The sequence below is a fragment of the Jatropha curcas genome, chromosome 7 (genome assembly GCF_041381405.1).
Source record: "Jatropha curcas cultivar XTBG-Jc1 chromosome 7, XTBG_Jcur_1.0, whole genome shotgun sequence".
Lineage (NCBI taxonomy): Eukaryota > Viridiplantae > Streptophyta > Magnoliopsida > Malpighiales > Euphorbiaceae > Jatropha > Jatropha curcas.
In genome coordinates, this window is record NC_143157.1 from 28,506,440 (window position 1) to 28,522,275 (window position 15,836).

The window sequence follows — 15,836 nt, forward strand, 5'->3', positions numbered from 1 at the left end:
TCGTACGCGCTTCTGCTCACAACCAAGCCAATGCCATATGATTTTTTATGTTTTTTGGAGTTTTTTCACAAGTATCTTCAAATTTTTTTCAGATTATGAAACTAATTTCATTTCAGAGTGCGTTTTTATCCCGGTTCATATTTATTTTTATCCATGTACATAAACTTATTTAACCTTGCAGTAATATTTTTATTAATTTGTTCAAACCCTAGCTATCCCTATATATTGTGCAGATAATATGGTATGGTACTAATACCATCATTTGTACGGACTCGAAGCATCGTTCAAATTTCTACCCAACTAATTAATCTCCTTTGTCAAGAATAAGTAGAAACTCTAATTAGCTGATTCTTTTTCCTTTTTTTCTTTTTTCTTTTTTTGTTGAAAAATGCCAATTTGAGGATTCAATGGTTGTAAATGTTAAAGTCAATACTTTTTACTAATGAAGAGAAAGAAAGATTCTATTCTCAACACAAGTGCTTGACTCTTTAATCTCACTAAAATAGAAAATAATAATAGAGGTATCAACATGTAGGAAAAATACTTGCTTAAACTCGGTCTATGGCTCCGCTTATGAATTAAATTAATAAAAATAAGAATTTTTTAAAAATTATTTCTACTATGTCCTTTTTTTCTCACTGCAGGGTCATAAATATTATTGTTTCAAAAACTTTTTTTTTTTTTTTTTTTTTGTTTTAATTGGTTTTATGGATTCGTTGGTTTATGAGTAATTTTCCAATTTAAGAAAATGACTCTTGAGATAATCAATGTTTAAATAATGATATAGAGTACTTGAAGAAGTTTTCAAAAGTTGATCTCTAATTGGTAATTTCTCATCAAATTTGGTATTACTTAGAATCCCATAGTTTGCACCTCCATCATATGTTCTCTAGCTATTTTGTCTCTTTCTCTTAGTACTTTATTTTAGATTAGATGGCTTTCTTTTCACCAAATGGAAAAAAAAATAGCATAAAAAAAAGCGAGCATAGGAAAATACCTTTTAGATTCGATTTTTAATAAATACATTTAGAGACCGGATGAATAACCTTAACTGTAATTAAGTTTTGAGTCGGATTAGGCCGTCTCTGATAATAAGGTTCCGATACCGATAATTTACACACAAAAAAGACGCGACTAACATATAAAAACTGTTATTTTACCTAAATTGAAGAAAAAAAAAACAAAAATAGGAAAAATTCTCCTACATATAAAAAATAATGTGTAGAAAATATGAACAATTATTGATTAAAAGAATACTTGATTTTTGGCAACCAATATTCCATCCGATGAGAAGAAATGAAAATTATTCCTTTTCAAGAAAATTTAAAAGAAATTAAGGAATGAAGATGAAAAAAGTGCATTGTTTGGGCTGTTGGCCCAGAATGAATTATAGTGGGCCTCAGATTTAAGAGCTGTTGGTATTTGTTTTTGGGTTCCAAGTCCTTTCATATCTTTAGCAAGTGCTTGCACATAAATACATTTATATTAACATTTTTTAATAAATTTATATTAAATACAATTAAATTTATTTTTATATTTTAATAAATAAAATATAATATAATTAATATGTAAAAAAAGTAATTACTCTTCGAATGAAAGATATTTAACAATATTATGAAAATTTGGTTTTAATTTGAAAATCAAGAGTAAAAAAACGTTGATACAATTTTATCAAAATTCTAAAAATTTTATAAGTTAATTAACATCAAGCAAATACATATAGTAGAAGTTACTTTACTTGAAAATATCTATATACAATTTTATGTATAAAAAGAACAAAAAAAAAAAAAAGAATTTTATTCGTGTAATGATGATAAAAAAGAACACGTATTAAAATAATTTGTCAAAAAAACTACAAATATCAAATTAGATTTTCCAAATTCAAATAAATTATTTGTTTTTGGGATGCGATTACATTTAATAAAATAAAATGAGAAAAGTAAAAAAATATAATAATTAAAAAATATTTTATATTATTTAGAAATTTAACAAAATGAAATATGAAGAATTACAAATATATATTTAGTAATTATGAAGTAAAATATTTATTTATGACAATTTCCTTTTAAAAAAAAAAGGAAATTCATTTATGGGGTTACAAATAAATTTACTTAAGGACTAAGGAGGGTTTCGGAATAAGGGTTTTGGATGGCAAATATGTGTTCGCGTCCCTATTTATCCTCTTTAATTTCATCTTACCTGCTCTTTGCGATTCCAAAACCATTAATCTCAGAATCAATAATTCCTATTGCAACTACAGTCTCTAGTTCTACTTCACTCTGCAAATGATACCCATCTCTCCGAATCAATTGTTCTGGCTCTGGCTTCGGCTCTTCCTTTGAATCCCATCAATCTCCAATAATACTCTTCGTTAAAGGCACTTCGTTTACTCTGCATTTGATTAAGCTTACATAAATCGTGTGATTTCCATTGTAATTCCTTTTAGTTTTTATTAATTTTAGAGCAAAATTTAGTTTCCCTTTGATAAGAATAGCGAGGTCGATGCTGTTTGTCAAAATTTAGTATGCATGGTTGGCCAACAACCAAAGAAAGTGAAGGCGATGGTTGGCCAACAACCAAAGAAAGTGAAGGCGATGGTTGGCCAATCACCAAATTCTGCATCTATAAATAGAGCACTTCCATAAGTGTTTTATATCAACTCATTGTCAGAGAGAAATCCATTAGCTAGAGTTCAGAGAGAAAAGCTTTGGTGAGAGAAAATTGAGAGTAATTTTCTTGGGTGAATTTATGAGTTGTGGGTTATAAGTGTTGTAAACACTTTGTATAATTTTTCTCCTGTTAGTAAAAGATCTGCAGCAGCTCCGGAGACGTAGGCAGAATTGGCCGAACTCCGTTATCAAATTTGTGTGTGTTATTATTCCGCTTTTATTTGGCATTCTCACTAATCTAGTTTTATAGGAAATTTTGCGTAGTTTCCTAACAACTGGCAGATCCAGCCGGTCAGATAGCGGTACCGGATTCGTGGATGTATTTCAAAAATAAATATACCACGACGACGAGAAAATTACGACGAGTCTATCGGTGTTGTCCGCTCGAAAAGTCGTTGCAGAATCGACTTAGTGGTGAATAGTAAAACAGTATCTCAAAGCTGGTGGTGAACAGTACTGTTGGCATTACTGTTGTTGAACCGTGACTATTCAGCCAGCACTATTCACGTATAGTACTATTCACTTGTACGATTACTATTCACGTATAGTACTATTTACGTGTACTATTACTATTTACGTATAGTACTATTCAGGTGTACAGTTACTATTCACGTATACGGTTACTATTCACGTATACTAACAATCAAGGCGGAGTTAGACTCGAGTGGGAGCAATGGCTGCAGATGAAGGAAAGTGGAAAATTGAAAAATTCGATGGTGCAGATTTTGGCTTTTGGAAAATGCAAATAGAGGATTATCTGTATCAGAAAGGTCTTTTCCAACCTCTCTCCGGAATAAAGCCAGAGGCAATGAAGGAAGAAGATTGGAATCTTCTAGACAGACAAGCATTCGGGGTTATTCGTTTAACCCTCTCCCGCAATGTTGCCTTCAACATAGCAAAAGAAAAGACCACGGCGGGTCTTATGGCGGCTCTTTCCAATATGTATGAAAAGCCATCGGCCGCAAATAAAGTTCACTTGATGAGGTGGTTATTCAATCTACGAATGACGGAAAAAGCATCGATGGCCCAACATCTCAATGAACTCAATACAGTGACAACCCAATTGAGTTCAGTTGAAATTGAATTTGATGAAGAGGTACGAGCATTGATACTTTTGTCTTTCCTATCAGAAAGTTGGAATGCTACTGTCACAGCTGTGAGTAGCTCGTCCGGAAGCAAGAAGTTAAAATTTGATGATGTTCGTGACCTAGTTCTCAGTGAAGAGATCCGACGGAGAGAGTCAAGTGAACCTTTAACTTCTTCAGTCTTGCATACAGAATCAAGAGGAAGAAATTCAACCAGAGGGAATGGACGCGGTAGATCAAACTACCGAGGCAAATCAAAGGACAGGAGGTCCAAATCCAGGAATCCCAGCAATTTCAATAACACGAAGTCCATCGAATGTTGGAATTGTGGAAAAACTGGGCACTATAAAAATCAGTGCAAGAATGCATCTAAAAACTAGGAGGGGAAGTTAGAAGCAAATGTTGCCTCCACCTCAGGAGAAGATGATGCACTTATATGCTCTTTGGAGAGCAAGCAGGAGTCTTGGGTTTTAGACTCTGGGGCGTCATTCCATGCAACTTCACAAAAAGAACTCCTTAAAAGGTATACCCCCGGAAACTTTGGAAAAGTATACCTTGGTAATGACCAACCATGTAATATTGTTGGTAAAGGAGTTGTGAAGATTAGGTTGAACGGGTCTACATGGGAGTTGAAGGATGTCAAACATATTCCTGACCTGAGAAAGAATTTAATCTCAGTAGGCCAGTTGGCCAGCGAAGGCTACACAACAACCTTCTACAGTGATAAGTGGAAGATTACAAAGGGTGCAATGATGGTTGCTCGTGGAAGTAAGAGTGGTACTCTTTACAGCACAGGAGGAGCAAGCTATTCCATTGCTGTTGCAGCAAACAGTGAAACTCCCAATTTATGGCATCAGAGGCTTGGCCATATGAGTATGAAAGGAATGAAGATTCTACACTCATAGGGAAAACTACCAGGTCTTCAGTCAATTGAAATTGACATGTGTGAAGACTGCATATTTGGAAAGCAGAAAAGAGTCAGCTTTCAAACAAATAGAAGAACCCCAAAGAAGGAGAAACTTGAGCTTGTACACTTTGATGTGTGGGGACCAACTACTGTCTCATCCATTAGTGGGAAACACTACTTTGTGACTTTTATTGATGATCACTCTCGGAAAGTTTGGGTTTACTTTCTAAAATATAAGTCAGAAGTATTTGATGCTTTCAAAATTTGGAAAGCTATGGTTGAAAATGAGACAGGACTGAAAATCAAAAAGCTCAGAACCGACAATGGTGGTGAATATGAAGACACCAGGTTCAAGAAGTTCTGCTATGAGCATGGAATCAAGATGGAGAGAACCGTGCCAGGCACGGCTCAACACAATGGTGTAGCTGAGCGCATGAATCGAACGTTGACAGAAAGAGCTAGAAGCTTACGTGTACAATCAGGCTTACCAAAGCAGTTCTGGGCAGAAGCAGTCAATACAGCAGCTTACTTGATCAACCGAGGTCCATCGGTACCATTGGAGCACAAAATACCAGAAGAGGTATGGAGTGGAAAAGAAGTAAAACTCTCACACTTAAGAGTTTTCGGTTGTGTAGCATATGTGCATATAAGTGATCATGGCAGGAATAAGCTTGATCCTAAATCTAAGAAATGCATTTTCATCGGCTATGGCGGAGATGAGTTTGGATACCGCCTCTGGGATGAAGAAAACAAGAAAGTGATCCGCAGCAGAGATGTGGTCTTTAATGAAAGAATAATGTACAAGAACAGACATGACATAGTTGCCAACGACTCAGAGCAGAGTGGGCCAGTGTTTGTAGAGGTGGACGACATCTCAGAAAGTCTGCCGAATGAGTTAGTTAAAGATCCTCAATCAGAGGAATCGATCGACACACCACAAACTTCTCCTCCACAAGCGTTAAGAAGGTCTGAACGTCCTCCAAAGCCTAACAGAAAATATATGAATTATTTGTTATTAACAGATGGAGGAGAACCTGAATGCTTTGAGGAAGTATGTCAAACGGTAGATGCTAGTAAGTGGGAGCTTGCCATGAAAGACGAAATGAAGTCTTTAATCTCCAATCAAACATGGGAACTAGCTGAGTTACCCGTGGGGAAGAAGGCTCTTCACAACAAATGGGTGTACCGGGTGAAAGAGGAGTATGATGGTTCCAAAAGATATAAAGCTCGACTAGTTGTCAAAGGATTCCAACAGAAGGAAGGAATTGACAACACCGACATTTTTGCTCCTGTTGTGAAGCTCAATACTATCAGATCAATATTGAGTATTGTTGCCATTGAAGATCTTTATCTTGAACAATTGGATGTAAAGACTGCATTTCTTCACGGAGACTTAGATGAAGAGATATACATGCAACAGCCAGAAGGATTCTCAGAAAAAGGAAAAGAGAATATGGTGTGCAAACTTAAGAAAAGTTTGTATGGACTAAAATAAGCTCCAAGATAGTGGTACAAAAAGTTCAACAGTTTCATGCACAATGAAGGCTTCCAGAAGTGCAACGCCGACCACTGTTGCTTCTTCAAAAGATACAGGTCCAGTTATATCATTTTACTACTTTATGTTGATGATATGTTAGTAGCAGGTTCAAATATGGATGATATCAGAAGATTGAAGCAGCAATTGTCAAAAGAATTTGACATGAAGGACTTGGGTCCAGCGAAAAAGATTCTTGGAATGCAAATCACGAGAGATAAGCAAAAACATGTGTTGCAGTTATCTCAGGCGGAGTATATCAATCATGTATTGCAAAGATTCAACATGAACGAAGCTAAGCCGGTCAGCACACCCTTGGCTAGCCATTTTCGCCTATCCAAGGACCAGTCCCCTCAGACGGAAGAAGAGAGAAAAGACATGGCCAAAATTCCTTATGCTTCAGCCATAGGAAGTTTGATGTATGCAATGGTCTGTACGAGACCAGATATTGGCCATGCAGTGGGAGTTGTTAGCAGGTATATGTCAAATCCAGGGAAAGCTCATTGGGAAGCTGTAAAGTGGATTTTGAGGTATCTACGAGGCACCAATGAAAAGTGTTTATACTTTGATAAGGGAGAGTTGAGAGTACAAGGCTATGTGGACGCAGACTTTGGAGGTGAAGTCGATCATGGAGGAAGCACTACCGGTTATATATTCACTATCGGATCTACAGCTGTTAGTTGGATGTCACAGGTGCAGAAGATCGTCGCTTTATCCACTACAGAGGCTGAGTATATAGCAATGACAGAAGCCAGCAAAGAGATGATATGGCTTCAAGGTTTGTTAACAGAGTTGGGATTCAAACAGGAGAAGAATGTTTTACACAGTGATAGTCAAAGTGCGATACACTTGGCAAAGAATTCAGCATTTCATTCCAGAACCAAGCATATTGGACTTCGTTATCACTTCATCAGATCTCTATTGGAAGATGATATGTTAATACTGGAGAAGATCCAAGGAAGTAAGAATCCGACAGATATGTTAACAAAGATAGTGACTATCGATAAGCTGAAGTTGTGTTCAGCTTCAGTTGGCCTGCTAAAATAACAAAACGAAAAGCTGTTGTATTGATCAAATTGTGAAGACAGATTGAAATCAGTCTTCAAGTGGGAGATTGTTAGTCAAAATTCAGTATGCATGGTTGGCCAACAACCAAAGAACTTTGTCAGTCAACTTCGGTATGCATGGTTGGCCAACAACCAAAGAAAGTGAAGGCGATGGTTGGCCAACCACCAAATTCTGCATCTATAAATAGAGCACTTCCATAAGTGTTTTATATCAACTCATTGTCAGAGAGAAATCCATTAGCTAGAGTTCAGAGAGAAAAGCTTTGGTGAGAGAAAATTGAGAGTAATTTTCTTGGGTGAATTTATGAGTTGTGGGTTATAAGTGTTGTAAACACTTTGTATAATTTTTCTCCTGTTAGTAAAAGATCTGCAGCAGCTCCGGAGACGTAGGCAGAATTGGCCGAACTCCCTTATCAAATTTGTGTGTGTTATTATTCCGCTTTTATTTGGCATTCTCACTAATCTAGTTTTATAGGAAATTTTGCGTAGTTTCCTAACAGATGCATAATGTCGAAGGAAACAACTAATGTGGTTCTCATCAATGGCATTTCTCTTTTTTGTTAATGAGAAATGACATTGTAACTGAAGACTTGTGCTCTTGTTGTGTAGGATTGCCCTTGTCAACGACTGAGGGAAGATTGAAAAAGGCATTTTCACATTATGGGGAAGTAAGCCGAGGTAATTTTCTGTAATCAATTTTCCCTTATTAAGTTGAAATATAAATTCAGATGCTTATTGTACTTTAGGAATTTGAGATCATATGAAAGTCGTATGCTTTTAACTAAATGAAATGTTTAATTAGACATGGACATGGGTTCATTTAATTAATTATGTAGGATGAATATGTGATTTTCACGTGAAGTAGCATCAGAGGGATAACAATAGAGATAAGAGGGAGGGAGGGAGGGAGGGATGGAGGAGTTGTTCAAACCTCAGGTTGAATTGCAACTGTCACAAAAGTGTGCAAAATATATTGTTTATTTATAGATATCCACTTGCTGTCAAAATTTTACAGGCAAAAGTAGTACTACGAAAATCAGAATTGAAGTTACAAGATGCAGAAAACTAACGTATGAGATAAACATTATAGATAGATTTTTCCCTTGGATTTGCTTGAAGCTTCTTGATTTGTGTTTTGTACTAGTCATGCTGAATTACAGTTCTTGTGTAATTGGTTGAAACGTTGGAACAAATTCTTCTTGATGATCGTGTGTTCATTTCTTAAGGTTTATACCATCTTGCAGTCAAAATCGTGTCGGATACAAAGACTAAGCAACCTTTAGGCTTTGCATTTGTTTGGTTTACTAGCGAAGAGTCTGCTCAGGTGGCTGTGAGCGAGATGGATGGAAAGGTATACATCTTCAGTAATATTTTTGATTCCCTAATAATTCCAGTAAGTTCAAACGTAAGAACTTTCTAACAACATGGGTATCGGATTGGTTTTCAGTTTTTTGATGGGAGATTTATTTTTGTTACAATTTCAAAGCCTGGGTCATGCAAAAGTACACAGAGGATAACACCATACAAGTTCTGAAATGAATAGCTTTTAGCTTCCAATTTGTTCTTCCTGGTCTAAGAAGTGGGGAAGTGACTGTATCCTTGAAGAATATGAAAGACACCATCTTTGGCTCACTGAGGACTGACATCCATTGTTTTCAGAATGAGGACTAAAGTGAGCTAGCCATTGCCATTGTTGCCTTATGTTGTAAAGATTACTAACTTATAATCGATAATCTGTGTTTTTTGTTTTGTGTTATTTGCATAATTTGTGATTATTGAACGCAAATGGGCGGTGGTAATTGATAGAGCTGTTTTATAATTATGATAAAATTGCAACTTTACTACGCTGGCCCTTCATGCAGTTTATCTTTCCCCACTTTCTCCTTTCGCCCAAGCTATCAAGGTCATATTACAACGGACAAGTCCAGAGATCACAGCAAACAACTTTGATTCGCACAAAAATCAAAGTCAATTTTGTATTTAGTGTAGTTCAATTACAAAATACATATAGCATGATCGTGATTTCACAATCCCAACCACCTGGTGCTTGACCTTTAAATATATTAATGAGAATGCAAATTGCAAGAACTAATTGTAAATTTGAAATTTTACTTGTTGTATTTACTTTTAATTTCCATTTCCCCATCAATCATCTTAATTTTTATTTTTAAGCCATTTTTCGGATTAATGAAATTTCAGAGAAAGAATTTAGTATATTTTATAAATTTATCATGTTTTTCTTATATCATTTTACGAGAGTTAAAAGGCGAGATTTCTTAATTTCATATATTTTATTAATAATAAAATATAAAATATTTAATTTTTATTTTAAACATACTTTTTAAATTTATAAATTGTAACCAAACTATAGAATATGAAATTTCATACATTTCATGGTTCAGGAAACCATAAATTTCATATTTCGTGTGTATGAAAAATCAGAATTTCCCAACCTCGTATTCCTTACAAATAATTTTCCAATCTTCAAAGAAGGCAAAATTTTCTGAGATTTATCAGTGAGTGTGTTTTAATTTTAATAAATTCCCTTATCCACGTCACGATTCACGAGTCACGACACGACCAGAAACTCAGAATTCCCACGGTCACGGTGGGTAGGGTATCCGTCTAGAGACCGCCACGTAATTCGTGCATGAAGGACAAGTCAAATTGATTTTTATTAATTTATTATTATTATTATTATATTATATTACGTATCGGCGTATGGCTAAAACGCATGTTCATGATATACCCTCGTGCCTCTGGGTCTGCGGAATCCCGACCCTCTCCTCTCCAGCGACTAATTAAAACTGAAACACTGATATCCATAAGTATAACCATAAGCCTCCCTCAAAATCATATCATCGGCGATTAACCCGTACAACATTTCGAGATGCATCTCATTAATGCAGTGATCGCAACGAGGATGTTGACGATGGTAGGCCAATCGAACGGCGTAGCAGGTGGGATACCTTTTGGATCCATCTGGTGGTTCATCTATGCTGGCATCTCTTGCTTTCTCGTCCTCTTCGCCGGCATAATGTCCGGTCTCACTCTCGGACTCATGTCCCTCGGCCTCGTCGAGCTCGAAATTCTTCAACGTAGCGGCACATCTGCTGAGAAGAAGCAAGCAGGTCCTTCATTTCACTTCGAATTGATTTTTTTTTAATTATGAATTTTGGTCAACTGGCTTTGGTTTTTCGTTGATTTGTTATCTTTAACTGTTAATTTTCTTTTCGATGTTATTTATTACTGTGCGGAAATGATTTTGTAATTTAATTTCTTATTTGGAATGATTAGCTGCTATTCTTCCGGTGGTTCAAAAGCAACATCAACTTCTAGTGACCTTGCTTCTTTGTAATGCTGCCGCCATGGAGGTAACTCTTAAACTTGCCCCCATTATCTGATCATTATGGTCCTAACAAATGGCAAATTTTTAACATTCTGGGTATTTGGATATTTAATTCCGTTCTAAAACTTAAAGAAAAAAAAAAAATCTGCTGGGATTGGATCGCAAGGCTAAAAATTGATTTATGAATCAAAAGCAAATTGAAGAGTGAGTACTGCTAGTTAGATATATGAGGAGGTTGGATGAGTATGCATACCAAGCTTACATAATTGTTTAAGTGAATGTGGCACCTTCATGAGAAATAGTGTAGTACCATTTAGGACATCCAACCCTAAAGCTTATGCTTTTAGGATCAACAATGGACTAACTGAAAGAATAGAGACCCGAGTGCATTGAAATGTAATGTAAAGGTTATTCATATTCGAAAAGAAAGTAAGATTATATAATTAATGATTGATTACTAATGTAAAAATCTGAATTTTGGAGTAGTAAGAAAAGTATTAAGTATGGATATTAGTCCTAAACATTGGAAATCTCTTATATATAGTGTTCCTTGAAATATATTTTTTTCACAAAATTCACGTCACATTCAATTGTGGATTTTGACTTTGTTATTGCAATTTGCAGGCTCTTCCTATATATCTAGATAAGCTTTTCAATCAGTATGTTGCTATAATTCTCTCTGTTACGTTTGTTCTATTTTTTGGAGAGGTATGTATTCTACAAATTTCCATGCTTTTGCAATGCCCTCCTGTGTAGTGGTGCTGGTGGTCCAGAGTAGGAATTTGATTGGAAGTTTACATTCTTTATTTCTCAGGTTATTCCACAATCAATATGCTCCAGATATGGACTGGCTGTAGGTGCCAATTTTGTATGGCTTGTGCGAGTTTTGATGATTATTTGCTATCCAATAGCATATCCAATTGGGAAGGTAATACTGATATAGACTTGATTTCCGCAAGCAACTTTTCATCAAAATTGAAACTCCTTGTGATGACTCTTAATCTTTTCTGCAAATTTGGAGCTTTTAGATGTTCATACGATCAACAATTCTTTGTGTGAGTTATTGAATGCAATTGGTTTCCAATCAAAGTTCTTCAACAGTGGCACATGTAGCATGTAATATATACGCCACTTGAATTGGACTCTGCAAGCCTTTAGTTTTATTCACTTACTATCTTTTGGTCAATGATATGCTCGACCAATAGTGTATTTTTAAATACAAAGATACAGGACAAACGACAGTATGATCTTTATAATTACTGGTTAGGGTAATAATGATTTTCTTTCAGTAGTAATAAGTGGAGCATTTATTTGATACATATATATGTGATTCGCCCCTTTTTTGGTATCAGTAATCTGTTCTGTCATTATCAATGTCATTACTTGTGCAAATTGAGTCAGTGAAATGAAGCTCCATTTCTAATTTTAGCTTCCATCAGCCAATAAAAAAAAAAACAAGAAAAAGATATCATTCTGCATCATGTTCCTAATGATGAGTTGGTTCGATTTCACTTTCTGTGTTGCCAACAGTTGGCTAGTATCAATCTTTGCTCTTTACTCTAAGAATTTTTTTTTTTGAACCAATATTTTGTTATGCTGAACTCTTAGACTATGTTATTACAGATTCTGGACTGGGTACTGGGGCATAATGAAGCATTATTTAGGCGGGCTCAGTTAAAAGCTCTTGTTTCAATCCACAGCCAGGAGGTAAACTAGAGACATTGCAAAATTTATGTAAAAGTTGCTGGATCAACAAAAGGTGTTAAATATGCTGAAACTATGAAAATTTTACATAATTTCTCATCTTTTTTCTTTATATATGTTTTCTTTCATTTTGTATTTAGGCTGGCAAGGGGGGTGAGCTCACACATGATGAGACAACAATTATTAGTGGAGCACTAGATTTAACTGAAAAGGTATGACTGCATGAAACTGGCATCTTCAAACTAATACATATTATTTCTTTGTTTGTTATCCTTTTTCTTATTTTTTTAAAGAAATAATATTAGAGTTATTATGTTTTGCAACAATGAAATAATATTAGAGTTATTGTGAAATTTATTCACTTCAAATCTATTTTGCCTAAAACTCTTATTGGATGGTTGGGGCTAGGCAGGCTTCAATCATGATTTTTATCTTCTACATTATTTAGACAAGATTCCAAATACTACTAGACCATTGATATTATTTTGTAGTCAATGACTCCAAGTAATGCTTTCTGTTTTGATTTTGTATCGTTCAGACTGCTGAAGAGGCTATGACACCTATTGAATCAACTTTTTCTTTAGATGTCAACTCCAAGCTGGATTGGTTAGTTGTGCACCTGAATAACTATTGTTGGCATCACTCTTCCTCTTGTTCATTCAATTTTTCCAGCTTTCTCTTCTATTTGTGTGTATAATTCATATTTATATTTTTCTTCTACAATACTGTGAATTCAGGGAGGCGATGGGAAAAATTCTTGCTAGAGGGCATAGCCGAGTTCCTGTGTATTCTGGGAATCCAAAAAATATTATCGGACTTCTCTTGGTGGGCTCTAGAACTAATAGCTTTACGATAAATAGAATTCTTGGGTTTCATGATATCTGATTTTTGTAAATGGTGGTTTTTGTTTATATTCTTGTTCTTCTACCTCCATTCCCAATAAATATGGACTTAGGTTAAAAGTCTCCTCACTGTACGACCTGAGACAGAGACCCCAGTAAGTGCTGTTTCAATCCGGAGAATTCCACGGTATGCTCTTTTTGCTTTTTTATATTCTCTCTTTTTATCTTTTTATACTTTTTTTTCTGCAGCAAAATAAATGTAAGTTTTCATTTCTGGGATGTTTGTCCAGGGTTCCATCTGATATGCCCTTGTATGATATACTGAATGAGTTTCAAAAGGGTAGTAGTCATATGGCAGCTGTTGTTAAGTCTAAAGGAAAAACCAAGATTCCTACATCTACAGGAGAAAAACATGAAGAAAATAAAGCAACTTCTGGGGATTCCCAATTGACGACTCCTTTGCTAGTGAAGCAAGATGAGAAGTCAGATAGTCTTATTGTTGATATTGACAGAGTTTCAAGGCTGTCCAAGCAGACCTCTTCACCGCGTAATTGTGCGGTAACCAATGGATTCCCCCAACCATCAGAGGATATAGAAGATGGTGAAGTCATTGGCATTATCACGCTTGAAGATGTGTTTGAAGAACTTCTGCAGGTAAATTATATGTAGTCCGTTTATATCAGGCTTTCTTACAGTCCATGCATTTCAGTTGTGCAATCCCACATGCTAATGATACTCTCTACAATGCAGGAAGAAATTGTAGATGAAACAGATGAATATGTAGATGTACATAAAAGGTATCATAGAGTTGAACTTTAAGATTAGCTGTGATGGTTAGTGATTGCCAAAAAAGTGAAAATAAGTTTTTGTTTCTCTAATATTTTTGCAGGATCCGTGTGGCTGCAGCTGCAGCTGCTTCATCAGTGGCACGGGCTCCTTCAAGTCGGAGGTTGATTGTCAATAAGGGAGCTGTAAGTGGAAATCATATATGAAGTACTTTCTTTTTTTCCTTGATCCATGGATGCTTGTGTATGAATGCAAAAAACTAGCCATGACCAAGTCACCTCCCTGGATGGAGGACCAACAATTTTTCATGTCACCTTCAGATGCAACTGATTCTCCTTTTATACGGATCCAAATGTTTTTCAAATGGTTAAAAAAGTAACGAGAAGAACTACCAGTAAACATGTTTGTAGATTGAAGTACAGCAATTTGAAAACAGTTTTATTCATGTTTCTGGCCCTTATTGCGACTCTGTGTCCAGATATAAATTCTTTCAATTCCAAATAGGTTTCTATGATGAATGGAGCTTAATTCTGTTGTCTATTGTTAAAATTCCCCAGGGAGGCCAAAACAAGCCAGGGCAAACCCCCAGGAAATCTGAGAATGCTGGTGGTGATTCTTTTGGAAACAAGAGATAAGAAAGGATGTATAGATGTGTACTCGTGTCTACAGTTCTGAGAAGAGACGTATTTTTGTCAATATTGCAAGAGAGAAGTACGAAATAAATGCTTGTAATATATTGAAAATGAGTGTACCGAGCAGATGATCTATCCCTATCAGCTATTTTTACTAGTGCTGTTGTTTTTTCTTTTTTAGCTCTTTTATTTTCTTAGTGATTCCAAACTATGTTTTGTTTTATTATTATTTTCTTTTTGGGACAAGAGATTTGAGAAGGATGCCACTTAAGAGGCCTGCACAACTGGGTTGCAAAGTTGACGTGCCTCGTTTAGAATTAAAAATTGCACAATTGAAGAACACTTTTAGTGGAAAATGGAAAGAATTATTAAAAAGATTATGGCATTTATTTCTTTTGTAATTGGTAATATTGCAATATATCCTCCTTCAAAGTCGTTTTTTAAATTGTAAACATTTCTGCTAAAATGAAATAAATCAGTATAATTTAGATGAACGGAGAGATGATGAGATGCATGCTCGTAACAGAAGAATACACAAATTGTCAATTGTTTAATCATTTTAAAGAAAATAAACAACCAAACAATCGCTGCTTATTTCCCTGCCTGACGGAATCCATTTTTCACTTTCTTAGAAAAGGGGAATGAAGGGTTGGACTTGGAGGTTCTTTATCTCCTTATGATGGCTACCATTTGGATTTCCCTGATAACTTAGCAAATTGCAAGCAAGGTATTCACGAAATTTCTATAAACGCCTTCTCCTTTTCATATTATTAGAGATCAGCGATTAAACTCTCTTTCTTGATTGGCAGTGTCTGAATTATGAAATTGCAAGAAAGAAAGAGAGAAAGATAGATACACAGACAAAATTCTATATATTATTACATTGGAAAAAACAAGTGCTTTGTTCCTCTAACAGGATTTTCTTTATACCTGTTGGCTATTTCTTCAGTCAGCAACTGCCTACCTACATGTCTGTTGCTTATCCTTTGTCCTAAAACGATATAGGATTCAACAGCAGATATATACCTTCACCATCTCCTTTCAGCTTCTTACTGTGTATAATCTTATTCACTCATCCCAGCTTAGAAGAATGACCGTACACCTCCATATGATATAAAGACGCGTCCTTTGCTCCTTAACTAGCCTTGAACACCGTTGCCATGATCGGAGTTTGGGGAATCGGATCGGTGCAGATTGTCTGGCCATGTTTATGTAAATAATTCTGACAATTTTGAAGTTGCTTACATGTACACATATAATA

The 15,836-nt window shown here is 35.5% G+C and overlaps 1 protein-coding gene across 1 annotated transcript; it reads left to right on the forward strand.

The window, feature by feature from the left end:
- Nucleotides 1–9,990: 9,990 nt before the first annotated feature.
- On the forward strand, nt 9,991–14,755 carry LOC149495134 (DUF21 domain-containing protein At4g14240-like). The gene is made up of 13 exons (XM_089724105.1): nt 9,991–10,393; nt 10,560–10,636; nt 11,236–11,319; nt 11,426–11,539; nt 12,235–12,318; nt 12,456–12,527; nt 12,854–12,921; nt 13,053–13,140; nt 13,271–13,344; nt 13,448–13,811; nt 13,908–13,954; nt 14,047–14,128; nt 14,501–14,755. Exons 1-13 carry the CDS (start codon nt 10,153–10,155, stop codon nt 14,576–14,578), a joined length of 1,473 nt encoding a protein of 490 aa, XP_089580231.1. The 5' UTR covers nt 9,991–10,152; the 3' UTR covers nt 14,579–14,755.
- The last annotated feature ends 1,081 nt before the right edge of the window (nt 14,756–15,836 follow it).